Source organism: Euleptes europaea, chromosome 7, assembly GCF_029931775.1.
Source record: "Euleptes europaea isolate rEulEur1 chromosome 7, rEulEur1.hap1, whole genome shotgun sequence".
Classification (NCBI taxonomy): domain Eukaryota; kingdom Metazoa; phylum Chordata; class Lepidosauria; order Squamata; family Sphaerodactylidae; genus Euleptes; species Euleptes europaea.
Window position 1 is genome coordinate 37,698,090 of NC_079318.1, and position 14,393 is coordinate 37,712,482.

The 14,393-nt window shown below is 45.1% G+C and overlaps 1 protein-coding gene across 4 annotated transcripts in view; it reads right to left on the reverse strand.

The window, feature by feature from the left end:
- MDGA1 (MAM domain containing glycosylphosphatidylinositol anchor 1) overlaps positions 1-14,393 on the reverse strand; it is a 324,727-nt gene that overhangs the window by 115,339 nt on the left and 194,995 nt on the right. For all 4 annotated transcript variants that reach the window (XM_056853572.1, XM_056853571.1, XM_056853573.1 and 1 more), the window contains exons 9-10: positions 11,870-12,139; positions 5,855-6,000 (exon numbers count right to left, since the gene is read on the reverse strand). In XM_056853572.1, the coding sequence (XP_056709550.1) occupies positions 5,855-6,000; positions 11,870-12,139 (416 nt within the window). The remainder of the gene's footprint in view (positions 1-5,854; positions 6,001-11,869; positions 12,140-14,393) is intronic.

The window sequence follows — 14,393 nt, forward strand, 5'->3', positions numbered from 1 at the left end:
CAGACTTTTACTGCTGCCAAAGTCTCACGGTAACTGGCAAAGTTAAGTTGAAGCCTCTCCAGCATCCGTAGTGATTTACGAATCAATCTTGGCTTGACTCCCCGCCCCCCCTACTGGTTCACCCTGACAGGTTTGTTTTTCTGGAGCAGCTCCCGTTCCTATGGCCAGAGCTGCTTCTTCTGTCTATTCTTTACTTTCAGCTTTTGTTAGGAAATTTCTTTCATGTTAAGCCACAGGCAACAGACGCTGCAATCCCAAGGATACTTTCCTGAGAGTAAACCCCACTGAATTACACAAGAGTTACTTCTGAGTGGATCTGCTCCCCATGACTCCTGCATTTTGACAATTTTCTGCTTCTACGTATTGGATGGAAAGTAGTCTTACACTCCGGGGAAGACAGCAACGTTCTTTTTTGGCTGTTTACTTTTTTAAAGGCCATGGAAAACATGAGCTTCCACACCAAAGACTAGAGAATGAATGCACCAAATGACTTGAGTTCAGGAAAAAGGCCACTTTCCTGCAAGAGATGGACCAGCATGAAGACCATGGACTGGATCATGTGCCAACAACTAATTATTTTATATTGCCTACAAATAGTAGTTCCTTGTGGTGGTATACAGAACAAGTAACAAGACCAGTCCCTTCCTTAGGAGCTAAAGAAATACCAAAACTTACTCCCAAATCTTTGAAATTCTGAAAAGTGCGGTAAAACCCTGGGCACGAGAGCAAGAAAAAGATGTGATTGCACGCAAAAAAAATAGGTATGGTTGAAGGTTTTGTTCTATTATTAGCTGCAGATTTATTACACTCCAATATCTGGCATATCTGCAGAAAAAGAGTGGGCGCTGTACTTAAATTCTCCGTAGCATCTCTCTTGGATAGCACCAAAAGGTGGCTCACTAAAAGGTGAGAAAGAGAGTCAGCGAGAGCGAGAGAACGAGAATAAGAGAGAGAGAACGAGAGAGAGAGAGAGAGAGAGAGGCTCCTGTTCACCAAGAGAATCAAGTCCATCTGCCCAGAGTCTGGAATCCAAATAATAGTCCAAGCTGCCCTTCTGAGAATACAATCTTCTTTTAAGTTAGCGCACTGTTAGATGGAAATTGCACCGGCGCATCTCCGCATATAGTGAAGGTGCTTCCTGATGAAGCATATTCATTATAAGAGGCTCTCCTGTGTACCGTACTGGTAAAAATGGGTTATTATTTGTTAAGTACTGATGATGTGCTCTGCGCTGTTTGAGAAACGAATATACAGACAGACGCTACACCTGGGAGAGTGAGCCGTTACAAAGAGAGACGCCAAGGATGGCATTCTGCATGACTCTGAGAACGGAGGCGCTCGGATCTTTTGAAATTACTCTGCTTTGTATATAAAGTAAATAATCTTTTGCTTTCAGGCACCAGCCTAACCTGTCACTCCACACTCTAACTCCATTAAAAGCGCCAGCCTTAAACCCCTCATCCTTGTCTGTGTAGTGAAGCGGGCATCATCCCTAATAAAGTAAAACAACAATCGAAATGGCTCGAGAAGGCTTACAGGGTCTTGAAGCCTGCAAGCGGATTTGTGCCACTTGCACAGTAAACACAATGAAATTGGAGAGCGGACCAACCCCACATCTTGACTTGGACCCCTGGGGCCATCATATTGTGCACTGCCCCTGCTGCTTCTAGTGGCTCTTGGTACCCCAGTTCCGGCTACCATTTCTCGTGGATGCTACCCCTTTAGTGTTGCCATCCTCCAGGTGGGGCCTGGAGATCTCCTGGCATTACAACTAGTCTCCAGATGACAGAGATCAGTTCCCCTGGATAAAAGTTTCTTTGGAGGGTGGACTCTATGGCATTATACTTTGCTAAGGTCCCACTCCTTCCCAAACCCTGCCCTCTCCAGGGTCTACCCCCAAATCTCTAGAAATTTCCCAACCAGGTGTTGGCAACACTAAGCCCTCCACAATTAGTGTTCAATTTCTCTCTCTCAAGGACTCTCAAGAATTGTGCATGGGTAAGTAGTACGGGGAGGCATCAATTGCTTTAACTCTGTTGGGATAAGCTTCTGACCATTGGGAAATCTTGCTCTTTTCACTCTGGCTTCAAGTCACAAGAGGTGACCAGAATGCTTTTGCTGTAAATGCAAAATCCGGTTTACAAGCAATGTACAAATCCCACTGTACAATCCCACAGCCCATTTTTTTTAGATTTAAACCAAATTAATCTCAATGGCTTTATACCCAACAACTGGCTAACCATCCAAGAACTCTGCATCAGCTGAAACTAAGGCTGTTGGGGAAAAAATTGGTAAAATTCGGATTCGGCAAAATTTGGCCCATTTTTATTTGGGAAATGCCAAAGTCTGAACTCCCCCTATTCGGATTTGTGGAATTTGGCTTGAAATTCGGTGTTCCCAAATAAATTTGGCCGAATAAAGCCATTTAAAGCACATTCGCTGCTTTCCGTGGCTCTGGAGGGGAACATTTTTGGAGGTAGAGGTCCCAAACTTTCAGGGTAGCTTGGAGGGACCCTACTTGCAAGAACCCCCATGTTTGGTGCAGATTGGGTCAGGGGGTTCCGAGTTATGGGGTCTAGAAGGGGTCCCCCATCCGCCCATTGGAATGAATGGGAGCCAGCAATCCTTAATGTGCATCTAGAGAGCGGCAAATCCAAGGCAAAACCTCCCATTGTTTCTCATTGGCTATTTATGCATAGGAGGTTTTGCCTTGGATTTGCCGCTCTCTAGATGCACATTTCCCACATCTGAATTCTCAAAACTCTGAGGGGGCTTATTGTTGAGATTTGGAAATTTGGATGGGGGAAGTGTGCATCTAGGGAGTGGCAAATCCAAGGCAAAACCTCCCATTGTTTCTGGGGCAGCCAGAGAAAGACTCGCCGACCCACATGGACCTCCAGGCGAAGGCAGCAATCAGTGAAAACAGCAACAATCACACTTGCAAAGAGGAGATCAAGCCCCCCCACCAGGACAGGTCACCCCCCCCTTTGGCTTCCCCCCCCACACACAGTAGAAGCCAGTCCGTGGCTTCTAAGAGCCGATGTAACTACGACGAAAGTGCATCCAACAATGCTTAAAGTGTAAGTAAACAGCGTAACTAGCATGGGTAACGTATCTTTTCATTTGAACACAGCCAAAGTCCATCTTATAAGGCTACTTGCGTAAGTGCGACCTGCGCAAATTGCGTAACTTCAGTATCGATAGATTTCATGCTGCTGGATTCAAATCTTCCAGCAACAATCACACTCGCAAAGAGGAGATCAATCCCCCACCCACCAGGACAGGTCACCCCCCCCTTTGGCTCCCCCGCTCCCCCACACACACAGTAGAAGCCAGTCCGTGGCTTCTAAGAGCCAATGTAAGTATGACAAAAGTGCATCCAACAACGCTCAAAGCGTAAGTAAACAGTGTAACTAGCATGGGTAACGTATCTTTTCATTTCAGCACAGCCAAAGTGCATCTTATAAGGCTACTAGCGTAAGTGCGACCTGCGCAAATTGCATAACTTCAGTATTGATAGATTTCATGCTGCTAGATTCAAATCTTCCACAGCAACAATCACACTCGCAAAGAGGAGATCAAGCCCCCCCCACCAGGACAGGTCACCCCCCCCTTTGGCTTCCCCCACACACACAGTAGAAGCCAGTCCAAAGCTTCTAAGAGCCAATGTAACTACACCGAAAGTGCATCCAACAACGCTCAAAGCATAAGTAAACAGAGTAACTAGCATGGGTAATGTATCTTTTCATTTCAGCACAGCCAAAGTGCATCTTATAAGGCTACTAGCGTAAGTGCGACCTGCGCAAATTGCGTAACTTCAGTATTGATAGATTTCATGCTGCTAGATTCAAATCTTCAACAGCAACAATCACACTCGCAAAGAGGAGATCAAGCCCCCCCCCAGGACAGGTCACCCCCCCCTTTGGCTTCCCCCCCACACACACAGTAGAAGCCAGTCCATAGCTTCTAAGAGCCAATGTAACTACACCGAAAGTGCATCCAACAATGCTCAAAGCATAAGTAAACAGCGTAACTAGCATGGGTAATGTATCTTTTCATTTCAGCACAGCCAAAGTGCATCTTATAAGGCTACCAGCGTAAGTGCGACCTGCGCAAATTGCATATCTTCAGTATTGGTATATTTCATGCTGCTGGATTCAAATCTTCTACAGCAACAATCACACTCGCAAAGAGGAGATCAAGCTCCCCCCAGGACAGGAAACCCCCCCAAATCACACTCCACAGAGGCAATCAAGCCCCCCCCCAGCAGAAGAACGGGCCAGACAGAGAGAGACTCACTGACATTGGATGTACTAAAACAAATGACAGGCTAGCCCATTAGAAACAACAGGAGTGGCTGCACAGCCCATTGGAAACAATAGGAGCCAGCCAGAGAGAGACTCACTGACCCACAGTTAACGACAGACGAAGTTGGCAACTGGTGAAAACAGCAGAAAGTAGACCCACACAGAGGCAAGCAAGCCCACCCCCCAGAAGAACAGGTAAACCCACCACCCTTTGGCTTCCCCCCCCCACAGAATCTGCTTTCCCCCCCACAGAATCTGCTTCCCCCCCCACACACACACAGGAAAAAAGTTATAGAGAAAACCCCCAAAATGGGTCAAGCTATGGATGTCTTCTCTTGCATCAGGAGCAGGGACTGGGAATAATCCAATACGATTCTAGCAGCAGGTCAGCTCAGCTCAGGATCAGCAGCACAGCAGCAGCAAGACTCATGGCAGCCAGCGAGTATTTCTTCTCTTCTCCTGGCCAATTCAGAGAGGTTCAAACGGGAGAATCCCTTCTCTGATTGGCCAGAAGAAGACCCAGCTTGGCCACCTATTGGCCACTGGTGTTTGGTAACGGTTGTCTCTCCTGAAAGGCAAGTTTGCTTGCCTTCCAGAAGACAGCTCGCTCGCTGTTTGTTTCTTTTCAGGAAGGTGCCGTGGGAGAATGCCGATTCAGGGATGCTGAATTTATACGAATTTATTCGGCATCCGCCTGAACTTGGCAAATTTGATATGTCATTTTCCCGCCTTTTTTGACTTCGACTCTATTTGAACTGGAAACTGCCGAATCGGGGAAAATTCGGCTGTTTTTCAGTTCGGATGGAACCGAATCGACAGCTCTAACTGAAACACAAGAATTAAAGCAGAGATCTTTAGGGCTCTTGATTCTAAGTCATATTAACAATTCCATGCTTACAAAACACACACTTTTGCTGAACAGAGCATTTGTCTCTCTAGGTCCTGATCTACCATTTCCATTGTATTCTTCATAGTTCCATGTCATGTTCAATAGTCCTTATATCCCACACTTTGCTGCTTCAGAATCCCACTATTAAGATGACAACTTCATGAGGTCTTTGTGCAATACAAACAGACAACGATCTCCCCCTGCAGCTCCAGCCTGGCGAGCCCTCCAACTTACGATCCATATTTGTTCGAAGTGCAGAGGCTGAAATTCCACTTAATTGAATGGTTGGCCTGTAAAGGCTACAATCCCTACTAATGACTACGAGCTTTTGTTCTGTTGTGGCTCCTTTCAAAAGGCTGAGCGTGAAAATTCAAAGGGAAGGCAGCAGGCTTTCGTAGTTCTCAACTGTTTACAGCATCAGGCTTTAAAATGAAGGCCAAGCCACAAGACTGGCTTTTCCGCTGTGCTAATCAGGAAAGAAGGGCCATGCCCTCCTTTCCAGCTGTTTGGCACTCAGCAGCCCCTAGTCTCCAAGGGGAGGATAATGTAACCTCAGCTTAAACAGCGTATCAAACATTCTAGCTTTAACCATCGTAAACTCCTCATTCAATAGCTGGGCTTTGGTGCTTAAGTTGATAGAGGAGCTGCTTGGTCTTACCTGCTGGAGATCCAGCCTGTAACTCAGGACGGGATCGACAGCATCAGGGTCCTTTTGTGTCCACTGCAAGATATAGGAGTAATTCTTCGATTGCTTCCTGATGGGGTTAGGGGTGTCATAATAAAATTCTGGGTTATAAGCTTTAGCTGAGAAAGGGAGAGAGAAAAAAATGAAGAGGGAAATTATTGGGAGAGCCAAAAAATTCATGTCATCAGTTCGCACAGTACAGAGTATAAAGGTCACAGATAGCTATCATACTGTGTAGCCGTTCACTTGCATTGCATCCATTTACAGCCCATATATTGCCTTTATTAGGGTTGCCAGGTCACCCTATGGCGCAGGCAGAAGGTTTTGGGGGTGGAGCTTGAGGAGGGTGGGGTTTGGGGAGGGGAGGGACTTCAATGCCATAGAGTCCAATTGCCAAAGCGGCCATTTTCTCCAGGTGAACTGATCTCTATCGGCTGGAGATCAGTTGTAATAGCAGCTCTCCAGCTAGTACCTGGAGGTTGGCAACCCTAGTTTTTATCCATCATTCAACCTTTGGGAGAAACAGCACAGAAAGCCCAGTGACCCTAACACTGCAACACCCCAGGACACAAAGCATCTCGCGATGGGCATGTCTTTAGATCTAGAGCTGAACTTACCTTGATCTCTCTCCTACTTGTAACCGTAATGCTAAAGGACTGCTTTGTTAGTATATTCATATTGAAAGGGTAGTGACCTTGCCTTGAAAACACTTGCCTCTCTTGGGACATGCTGCTGATCTCAGGTTAAAAGCTTCCTTTGTAACACAAAAATTTATCCCAAAGCAATTAAGACACCCCACAGAAAATTCTGACATCAACTGGGGGAAAGAAACATCAAGGAAGGAAAAAATAAGGAGGCAACTACTGACAAGGAACACAGATAAAATGCATGGAGAAACTAGATGGTTTAAAAAGATGAGACAGTCTCTGCAATGTCAGTAGCCAGTTACCTTTCTCACTGTGTGTGTATGTTAAGTGCCGTCAAGTCACTTCCCACTCATGGCGACCTTATGAATCAAAAGCCCTTCAAAATGTCCTATCTTTGACAGCCTTGCCCAGGTCTTGCAAACTGAGGGTTTGGCTTCCTTTATTGAGTCAATCCATCTCTTGTTGGGTCTCCCTCTTTTCCTGCTGCCCTCAACTTTTCCTAGCATGACCGTCTTTTCCAGTGACTCTTGTCTTCTCATAATGTGACCAAAATACGATAGCCTCAGTTAAGTCATTTTAGCTTCTAGGGTCAGTTCAGGCTTGATTTGATCTATAACCCACTGATTTGTCTTTTTGGCAATCCATGGTATCCATAACCCTCTCCTCCAACACCACATTTCAAAGGAGTCTACTTTCTTCCTGTCAGCTTTCTTCATTGTCCAGCTTTCTCACTACCCACGTAAAATACACCCCCCTCAAAAAAAAAAACCTCCATTGAATTTAAACTAGGTGTGTAGAAATGGGCTGGGTATAATAAAGAGAGCCAACAGTGGTTAGAGTGATCTCAGGATTTCCTGAGATCTAGGAAATCCAGGTTCAAATCCAACTTGTGGCTGACAATCGGCCAGTCATTGGTCATTTATGCATGGGAGTTTTACCTGAGGTTCGTTGCTCGCTGGACTCACACTTTCCTGTTGGGAATCTATGCACCAGCAATTTCCAAGCTCAAATCAAGCCCCCACCCTTTAAATGCTGCTTTGTAATTGGCTTACTTTGTAGAGCTTACCGTAAGAGCTTACCGTGAGATCCCCCCCACAAAAAAAACCCAATTGCTGCATAAAAAGGCATTTTAGAAACAAAAAATGGAGCAATCTGAAAGGGGGGCTTTGTGAGGATAAAATGGAGGAATGGGGCTTCCTTGAGCTTTCTGGAGGAAGGGAGGGATTAAAATGCACTAAATAAATAAAAGTATTCCATTTGTAGGATTACCAGCCTCCAGGTGCAGCTTGGAGATCTTCCAGAATTACTACTGATCTCCAGACAGCAGCGATCAGTTCCCCTGGAGAAAATGACTGCTTTTGCATTTATACCCTGCAGGTCCCTTCCCTCCCCAAGAGGGTAAAGAGGATGGGTCACATTTTTGCAGTACTGTAAAGAAAGAAGCAATGGGATGGGGCAATGGCCTGACTAGAGGGAGTGTGAGCAAAAGACATGAATCAAAGAAAAATCCAAGGCTTTGTGCCAGTTCAGCAAGGTTACTGTTGATGGATATGGCAAGAACAGTAGGAGAGGAAGGCTTGGGAAGAAAGGTGAAAAGTTCAATCTTGGCATAATGCGTTTGGGATAGGGTCACAACATGTCCAAGTGACCTGTTGTCAGGGCTGGGGATAAGCTGGGGTTGCCAGTTCTGGGTTCGGAAATACCTGGAGATTTTAGAGACTGAGCATGGGAAGGGAACATAGCAGTGTACAATGCCATAGCGCCCACCCTCCAAATGAGCCATTTTCTCCAGCGGAAATGATCTCTATTGTCTGGAGAGCAGCTGTAATAGTAGGACCCCTCCAGGCCCCACCTGAAAGTTGGGAACCCTAGCATAAGCAGGACAGAAACTTCGTAAGGAGACTGAGACCAACATCTCAAGGACAGGGATGAGTTGAAGGCAGAACATGCAAAGACTAAGTTGTTAGTAGAGGTAAGAAAAATGGCCGCTTTGGCAACTAGACTCTATGGCATTGAAGTCCGTCCCCTCCCCAAACCCTGCCCTCCTCAGGCTTCATCTCAAAAACCTCCCACCGGTGGCAAAGAGGGACATAATAACCCTAAAGGCAGAGTGTGGTACAAAAAGCTTAAAGGTGACAAAATCCTGAGGGGTAGTTGCATTAGACTGTGGTGGCAAAAACAAATAAGGGTCTTGTGAAGCCTTAAAAGCTTACTAATGATTTTTACTCTAGAATACGCTTTTATTGACTAAGCCTACTTCACCTAGTCCATGAAAGCTAAAATAAATAATTAAGAACATAAAGAAGAGTTGGTTTTTATATGCCGACTTTCTCTACCACTTAAGGAAGAATCAAACTGGCTTACAATCACCTTCCCTTCCCCTCCCCACAATAGACACCCTGTGAGATAGGTGGGGCTGCAAGAGCTCTAAGAGAGCTTTGATTAGCCCAAGTTCACCCAGCTGGCTTCATGTGTAGGATTGGGGAAACCAACCCAGTTCACCAGATTAGCATCTGCCGCTCATGTGGAGGAGTAGGGAATCAAACCTGGTTCTCCAGATTAGAGTCCACTACTCCAAACCACCACCCTTAACCACTACACCATGCACCATAAGACGAGCCCTGCAGGATCAGACCAGTGGTCCATCTGGTCCAGCATCCTGTTTCACAAAGCGGCCCACCATTTATTATGGAGGACCAGCAGACTGAAGTCCGATGGTGGAGATTAGGGGAGGTGAGGGAAAGAGATGGGAAGTATTTGGGTCGGGGGCGGGGGTGTCTATCAACACGAATACTGAAATTGCCAAGAAGGAAGGTACACGTGTGGGATGTCAGAGAGGAAGAAGGTAAGGCAGGCCCCCAGGTCTGAAACAAAGCTTGAGAATGAGCCAGAGACGACAGCAACACAAGTTGCAGAAGGGAGTGCTGCAGAATGAACTTTGATTGGTTGAGAAGGAGTGTGACGGAGAGGTGGGCAGGGGCTGGGGATTGAGAGGCATCCTGAAAATTCTGTTGAAAACATCAGGGAGTAAATTCAGTTACAGTACGTAACTGTGGTCTGAAGCATCAGCCTTCAATAACATAGGCAGCATGAACATTAATCACCTCATACATGAGAAGCCAAAAAACAGTACTTATTTACTGCCTTGAGATCTGAAGAAATGATGGTTTGAAACGAATTGACTGAAGACTGTTGCTAGATTAAGATCAATTCTATGGTCTGCCTTTGTAGTGAACTATTTCATCAAATCAACCCCACTGCTCAGCACACAGATTTCTTTTGTTACACACATCTCTTGTTTGCTAAGACTTGACAGACCAAAACCTGGAGCAACCACACAACTGGCAGGAGCCCAAAAACAATGCCATTCCTCATTCCCAAAGTGCCCCTATTTTTTCCATTCCATTTCATCCCACTCCAATTACTGGCACAGCCATTCTTTTCAGCTATAATTAAATGGGAATGATTCAATGTTTATTTTTATTAACTCAGAATGGTAATATTGATGTTTATTTCCGAGCCCCTTTTTTCTTATTATTTTTATCGACTTACATTTGTGTGTAAGAGCCACCTTGGAGACTAATTGTTGCTTATTCAACTTGTATTGACTGTGAAGTCAAATTTCATAACAGATTCAGAAATAAAATCAGAACAGATTAGAATCATTGTCTTGCATAATATCAATTTTTTTTAAAAAAAATTCATTCCCAAAATGGAGGATTCCATGTCCTGTGATTTAATAATCAACTACGTTAGCTCCTTTACCTTCTTCCTGGAGATTTAAGTCACCCATGGAGCATTTTCCCAACAGGAAGGAAGAAACAAATGGTTGCTGAGCTACCCCTGCTCAACCCACATATGCTAATACTTCTGTATATGTGGAGTAATATGCTAAAATGGATGTTGGCTGGATTTGGGGAGGGGCTGTGGCTCAGTGGTAGAGCATCTGCTTGGCATGCAGAAGGTCCCAGGTTCAGTCCCCAGCATCTCCAGTTCAAGGGACTAGACAAGTAGGTGATGTGAATAGACCTCTACCTGAGACTCTGGAGAGCCACTGCCAGTCTGAGTAGATAATATTGACTTTGTTAGTTAAAAGATGTGATGCTGGGCAGAAGGACAGAAAAAATAGATCTGAGAGTTCTCAGAAGAACAACTATCCAAATCTATTGCCATGAATAGAATCACATAAAGACAAAGCAAGAACAATTTCAGTAGACCACAGAAGGCAAAATCAAGATTTCAGCCCATTCACTTTAAGGCAATTGCTTACTCTCTCAGTTGGGCATATGTGCTGAAATGGGGAAGTAAACAAGGTATCTGTCTCCCTGGGGTGAGCTTGTTGCATGACAGTCTGTTCTGGTCTCCCATGCACCACTGCTGCCTTCAAAATGGACTAGCTGAGACAAGTGTGGATCAGAACAAGATGAAGTCTCAAAGAAGTGAGGAACGCTGGACAGGAGATACAGTGAAGGTATATCATTTCACTCCTTGAACACATGAAGCTGCCTTATACTGAATCAGACCCTTGGTCCATCAAAGTCAGTATTGTCTACTCAGACAGACGGTGGCTCTCCAGGGTCTCAGGCAGAGGTCTTTCACATCACCTACCTGCCTAGTCCCCTTAACTGGAGATGCCACGGATTGAACCTGGGACCTTCTGCATGACAAGCAAATGCTCTACCACTGAGCCACAGGCCCTCCCTTTCAAAGCCACCATGTGGTTGTGCCCTTAGAAACCACTAAAACAATTAAGTGACCACTTTTGCTGGCAATTTTAGCAGAGATCTCATCCTACTGTAGAAAATTGGTGCCCAGTTTTGTTCCAAAATTTTCAGAGTTCAGATTTCTTCATAGCTCCTTGTGCTTCAGTGTCTCCCCATCATATAATAAGCAACAAGCAAGGAATCAGCAAAAGTACAGTCAATAAATGTATTTTTCTTTCTTTTTTTAGAAAATAACAAAATACTATTCTCTAGAATGTTTGAATGAATGCATAGTCCCATTTGGGGACAAAACAAATTGAGAAATTAATCTAGCTAGTAATGTAAATCAAATACCAGCTTGCCTGAAGTGTCATTATTCAGTAGTGTCTTTTGTTGGTCCTGAATACCAGGGTGGGCTGGACTATAAAGCACATGATTAAAAATACCTGGGACTGCATTCATTCTGCAACAGACTCTCCATTGCTTATGAAATCACATGGAAGTTGTTTGTATGAAGACGCTTCCTACAAGCTCCACTGGTTTCAATTATGCCAGCACAACTTCCATTTCTCCAACCAATTTCATTCACGGAAATCTACTAAGTAGAAATCCAGGAGGATGCTATCTGTGGGACTTACCAGATACCTGGAAGAGGCAGGTTGCCACTCCAACGTCATTGGAGATGCTACATTCATAGTTGCCACTAGTCTCCCGGCTCACATTGTCCACCTTATATTCAGAGTGTTCCTGTTGCTCTACAGGAGGCACAGTCAGCAGACTTCCATTGATTCTCCAGACAGCCGTAGCCACTTTCATAGGACTCCCCTTAAGCATGGTGCAGCGAAAGGTGACACGGCGGCCCAAGGCTTGCCGGATATCCAGGGAAACAGGCTCCACCACTGGGGGAACTAGAGGACAAAGGACAGAAGCACATATCAACAGAAATGGCTATATTTAATGGTCCTAGTCCAATTACTTAGAAGAAGAAGAGTTGGTTTTTATAACCCATTTTCTCGATCTTTAAGGCGTCTCAAATTGGATTACAATCACCTTCCCTTCCTCTCCCCACAACAGGCACCTTGTGAGGTAGGTGAGGCTGAGAGAGTTCTGAGAGAACTGTGACTGGCCCAAGTTCACCCAGCAGGCTTCACATGGAGGGGCGGAGAATCAAAGCCGGATCTCCAGACTAGAGTCCGCCACTCACAATACCATGCTGGGGCCTCATCCTATTGATTGTGTGCGAAGCTTGGTTCTGATGTAAAAAAATTGATCAAGACTCGAAGGATAACCACTGTTTCATTCCCACATGACATCCAGACTCAAACTGTGGTTGCATGCATAATTTACCTTTTACAGAATAATAATGATTTGTGGTGTCTCTAATACCTGTTTTGGCCCTTGGTTTCAGTCTAGAATAACCATTGCTATCATAGAATAGGATCATAGAATTATCTCATGTACCATATATTTGTATGTTTTCATTTCCATTTCTTATTTATTTTAATTAGAAGCCTTTTTCTCCTGTAAAAGCTACTGGGCAAATGACCCCAAGAATTGTAATTCTTAAAAAAAACAGTAGCTCCAGTTTGCCAACTGGCACATAAATATACCATCTGTATGTCCTCAGTTTACTTCTGACTCTTTCCTCTATGAAGCACTGGTGTTATTATCATATGTACACATAAAGAGAAAATATGTGCTGTAACTTCTAGGTACACACACACACATACACACGCACATATATATGTGTGTGTCCTTCCTCTAAAGCTCTTGGGATGATGTACTTTAGAACATAAGAAAAGCCATGCTGGATCAGACCAAGGCCCATCAAGTCCAGCAGTCTGTTCACACAGTGGCCAACAAGGTGCCTCTAGGATGCCCACAAACAAGACGACTGCAGCAGCATCCTGCCTGTGTTCCACAGCACCTTAATACAATAGGCATGCTCCTCTGATATAGTGGAGAATAGGTATGCATCATGATTCGTATCCATTTTGACTAGTAGCCATGGATAACCCTATTCTCCATGAACATATCTACTCCCCTCTTAAAGCCTTCCAAGTTGGCAGCCATCACCACATCCTGGGGCAAGGACTTCCACAATTTTACAAGGCATACATAGTTCTCCCCTCCACCAATGTCACTTCACACCACCCTGTGAGGGAGGTTAGTTTGACTGACCATGACTGGTCTAAGGTCAGCCAGGGAACTTCACAGATGAATGTGTGGGGAGACTAACATTCTGAGCACTGTGCTGCATTGGCTATGCACACCTGGAGGTGTGTGTTTCCTCTGTCAAGGAACCTTGCTTTGAGAGCAATATTTATGCAGGCCTCCTGCCTTAGAATCTGTCATTGCAGTACAATTAATCAAAGCCAGCCCAGGGCTGATCTTGCTTTACACCCTGTATTGCCATGTTCAGCTCATCACAGCTGTGTCTCAGCAGGCACTCCACACAATTACTTGCTTTTGGTTTAGGCATCTCTCAGTTTACAACATTCTGATGTGAGAAGGTTGTTTGATTACACCTAACACTATGGATCTGTCAGCTCCATCCCTAGCCGCTGCCTAATTTGTGGGGTTATATCTGATTCTTACATGAAGTGGGTCCAGAACTTCAACAACGGTACTGATCAGTCTGATGAGAAGGAACTTAACAAGGACACAACAACTATGGTCAGTCAGGCAGCCAGTCAATTATGCCTGCCAACCTCCATGTGGGGCCTGGAGAGCTCCTGGAATTACAACTGATCTCCAGTCTACAGAGATCGGTTCCCTTGAAGAAAATGGCTGTTTTGGAGGGTGAATTATACAGCATTATGCCTCGCTGAGGTCTCTCCTCTCTAGGGTTGCCAACTGCCAGGTAGTAGCAGGAGATCTGCTAATTCAACTGATCTCCAGCCAAGAGAGATCAGATCATCTGGAGAAAAATGGCCGCTTTGGCAGTTGAACTCTATGGCATTGAAGTCCCTCCCCTCCCCAAACCCTGTCCTCCTCAGGCTCCGCCCCAAAAACCTCCTGCCGGTGGCAAAGAGGGACCTGGCAACCCTACTCCTTTCCCAGCCCTCACCCTTCCCAGGCTCACCCCCATAATCTTTCCAAATCTGCAGTTAGCAATCCTACCAACATGCCTGGTTACTAAGATGGGGAGAGCAGGAAGGG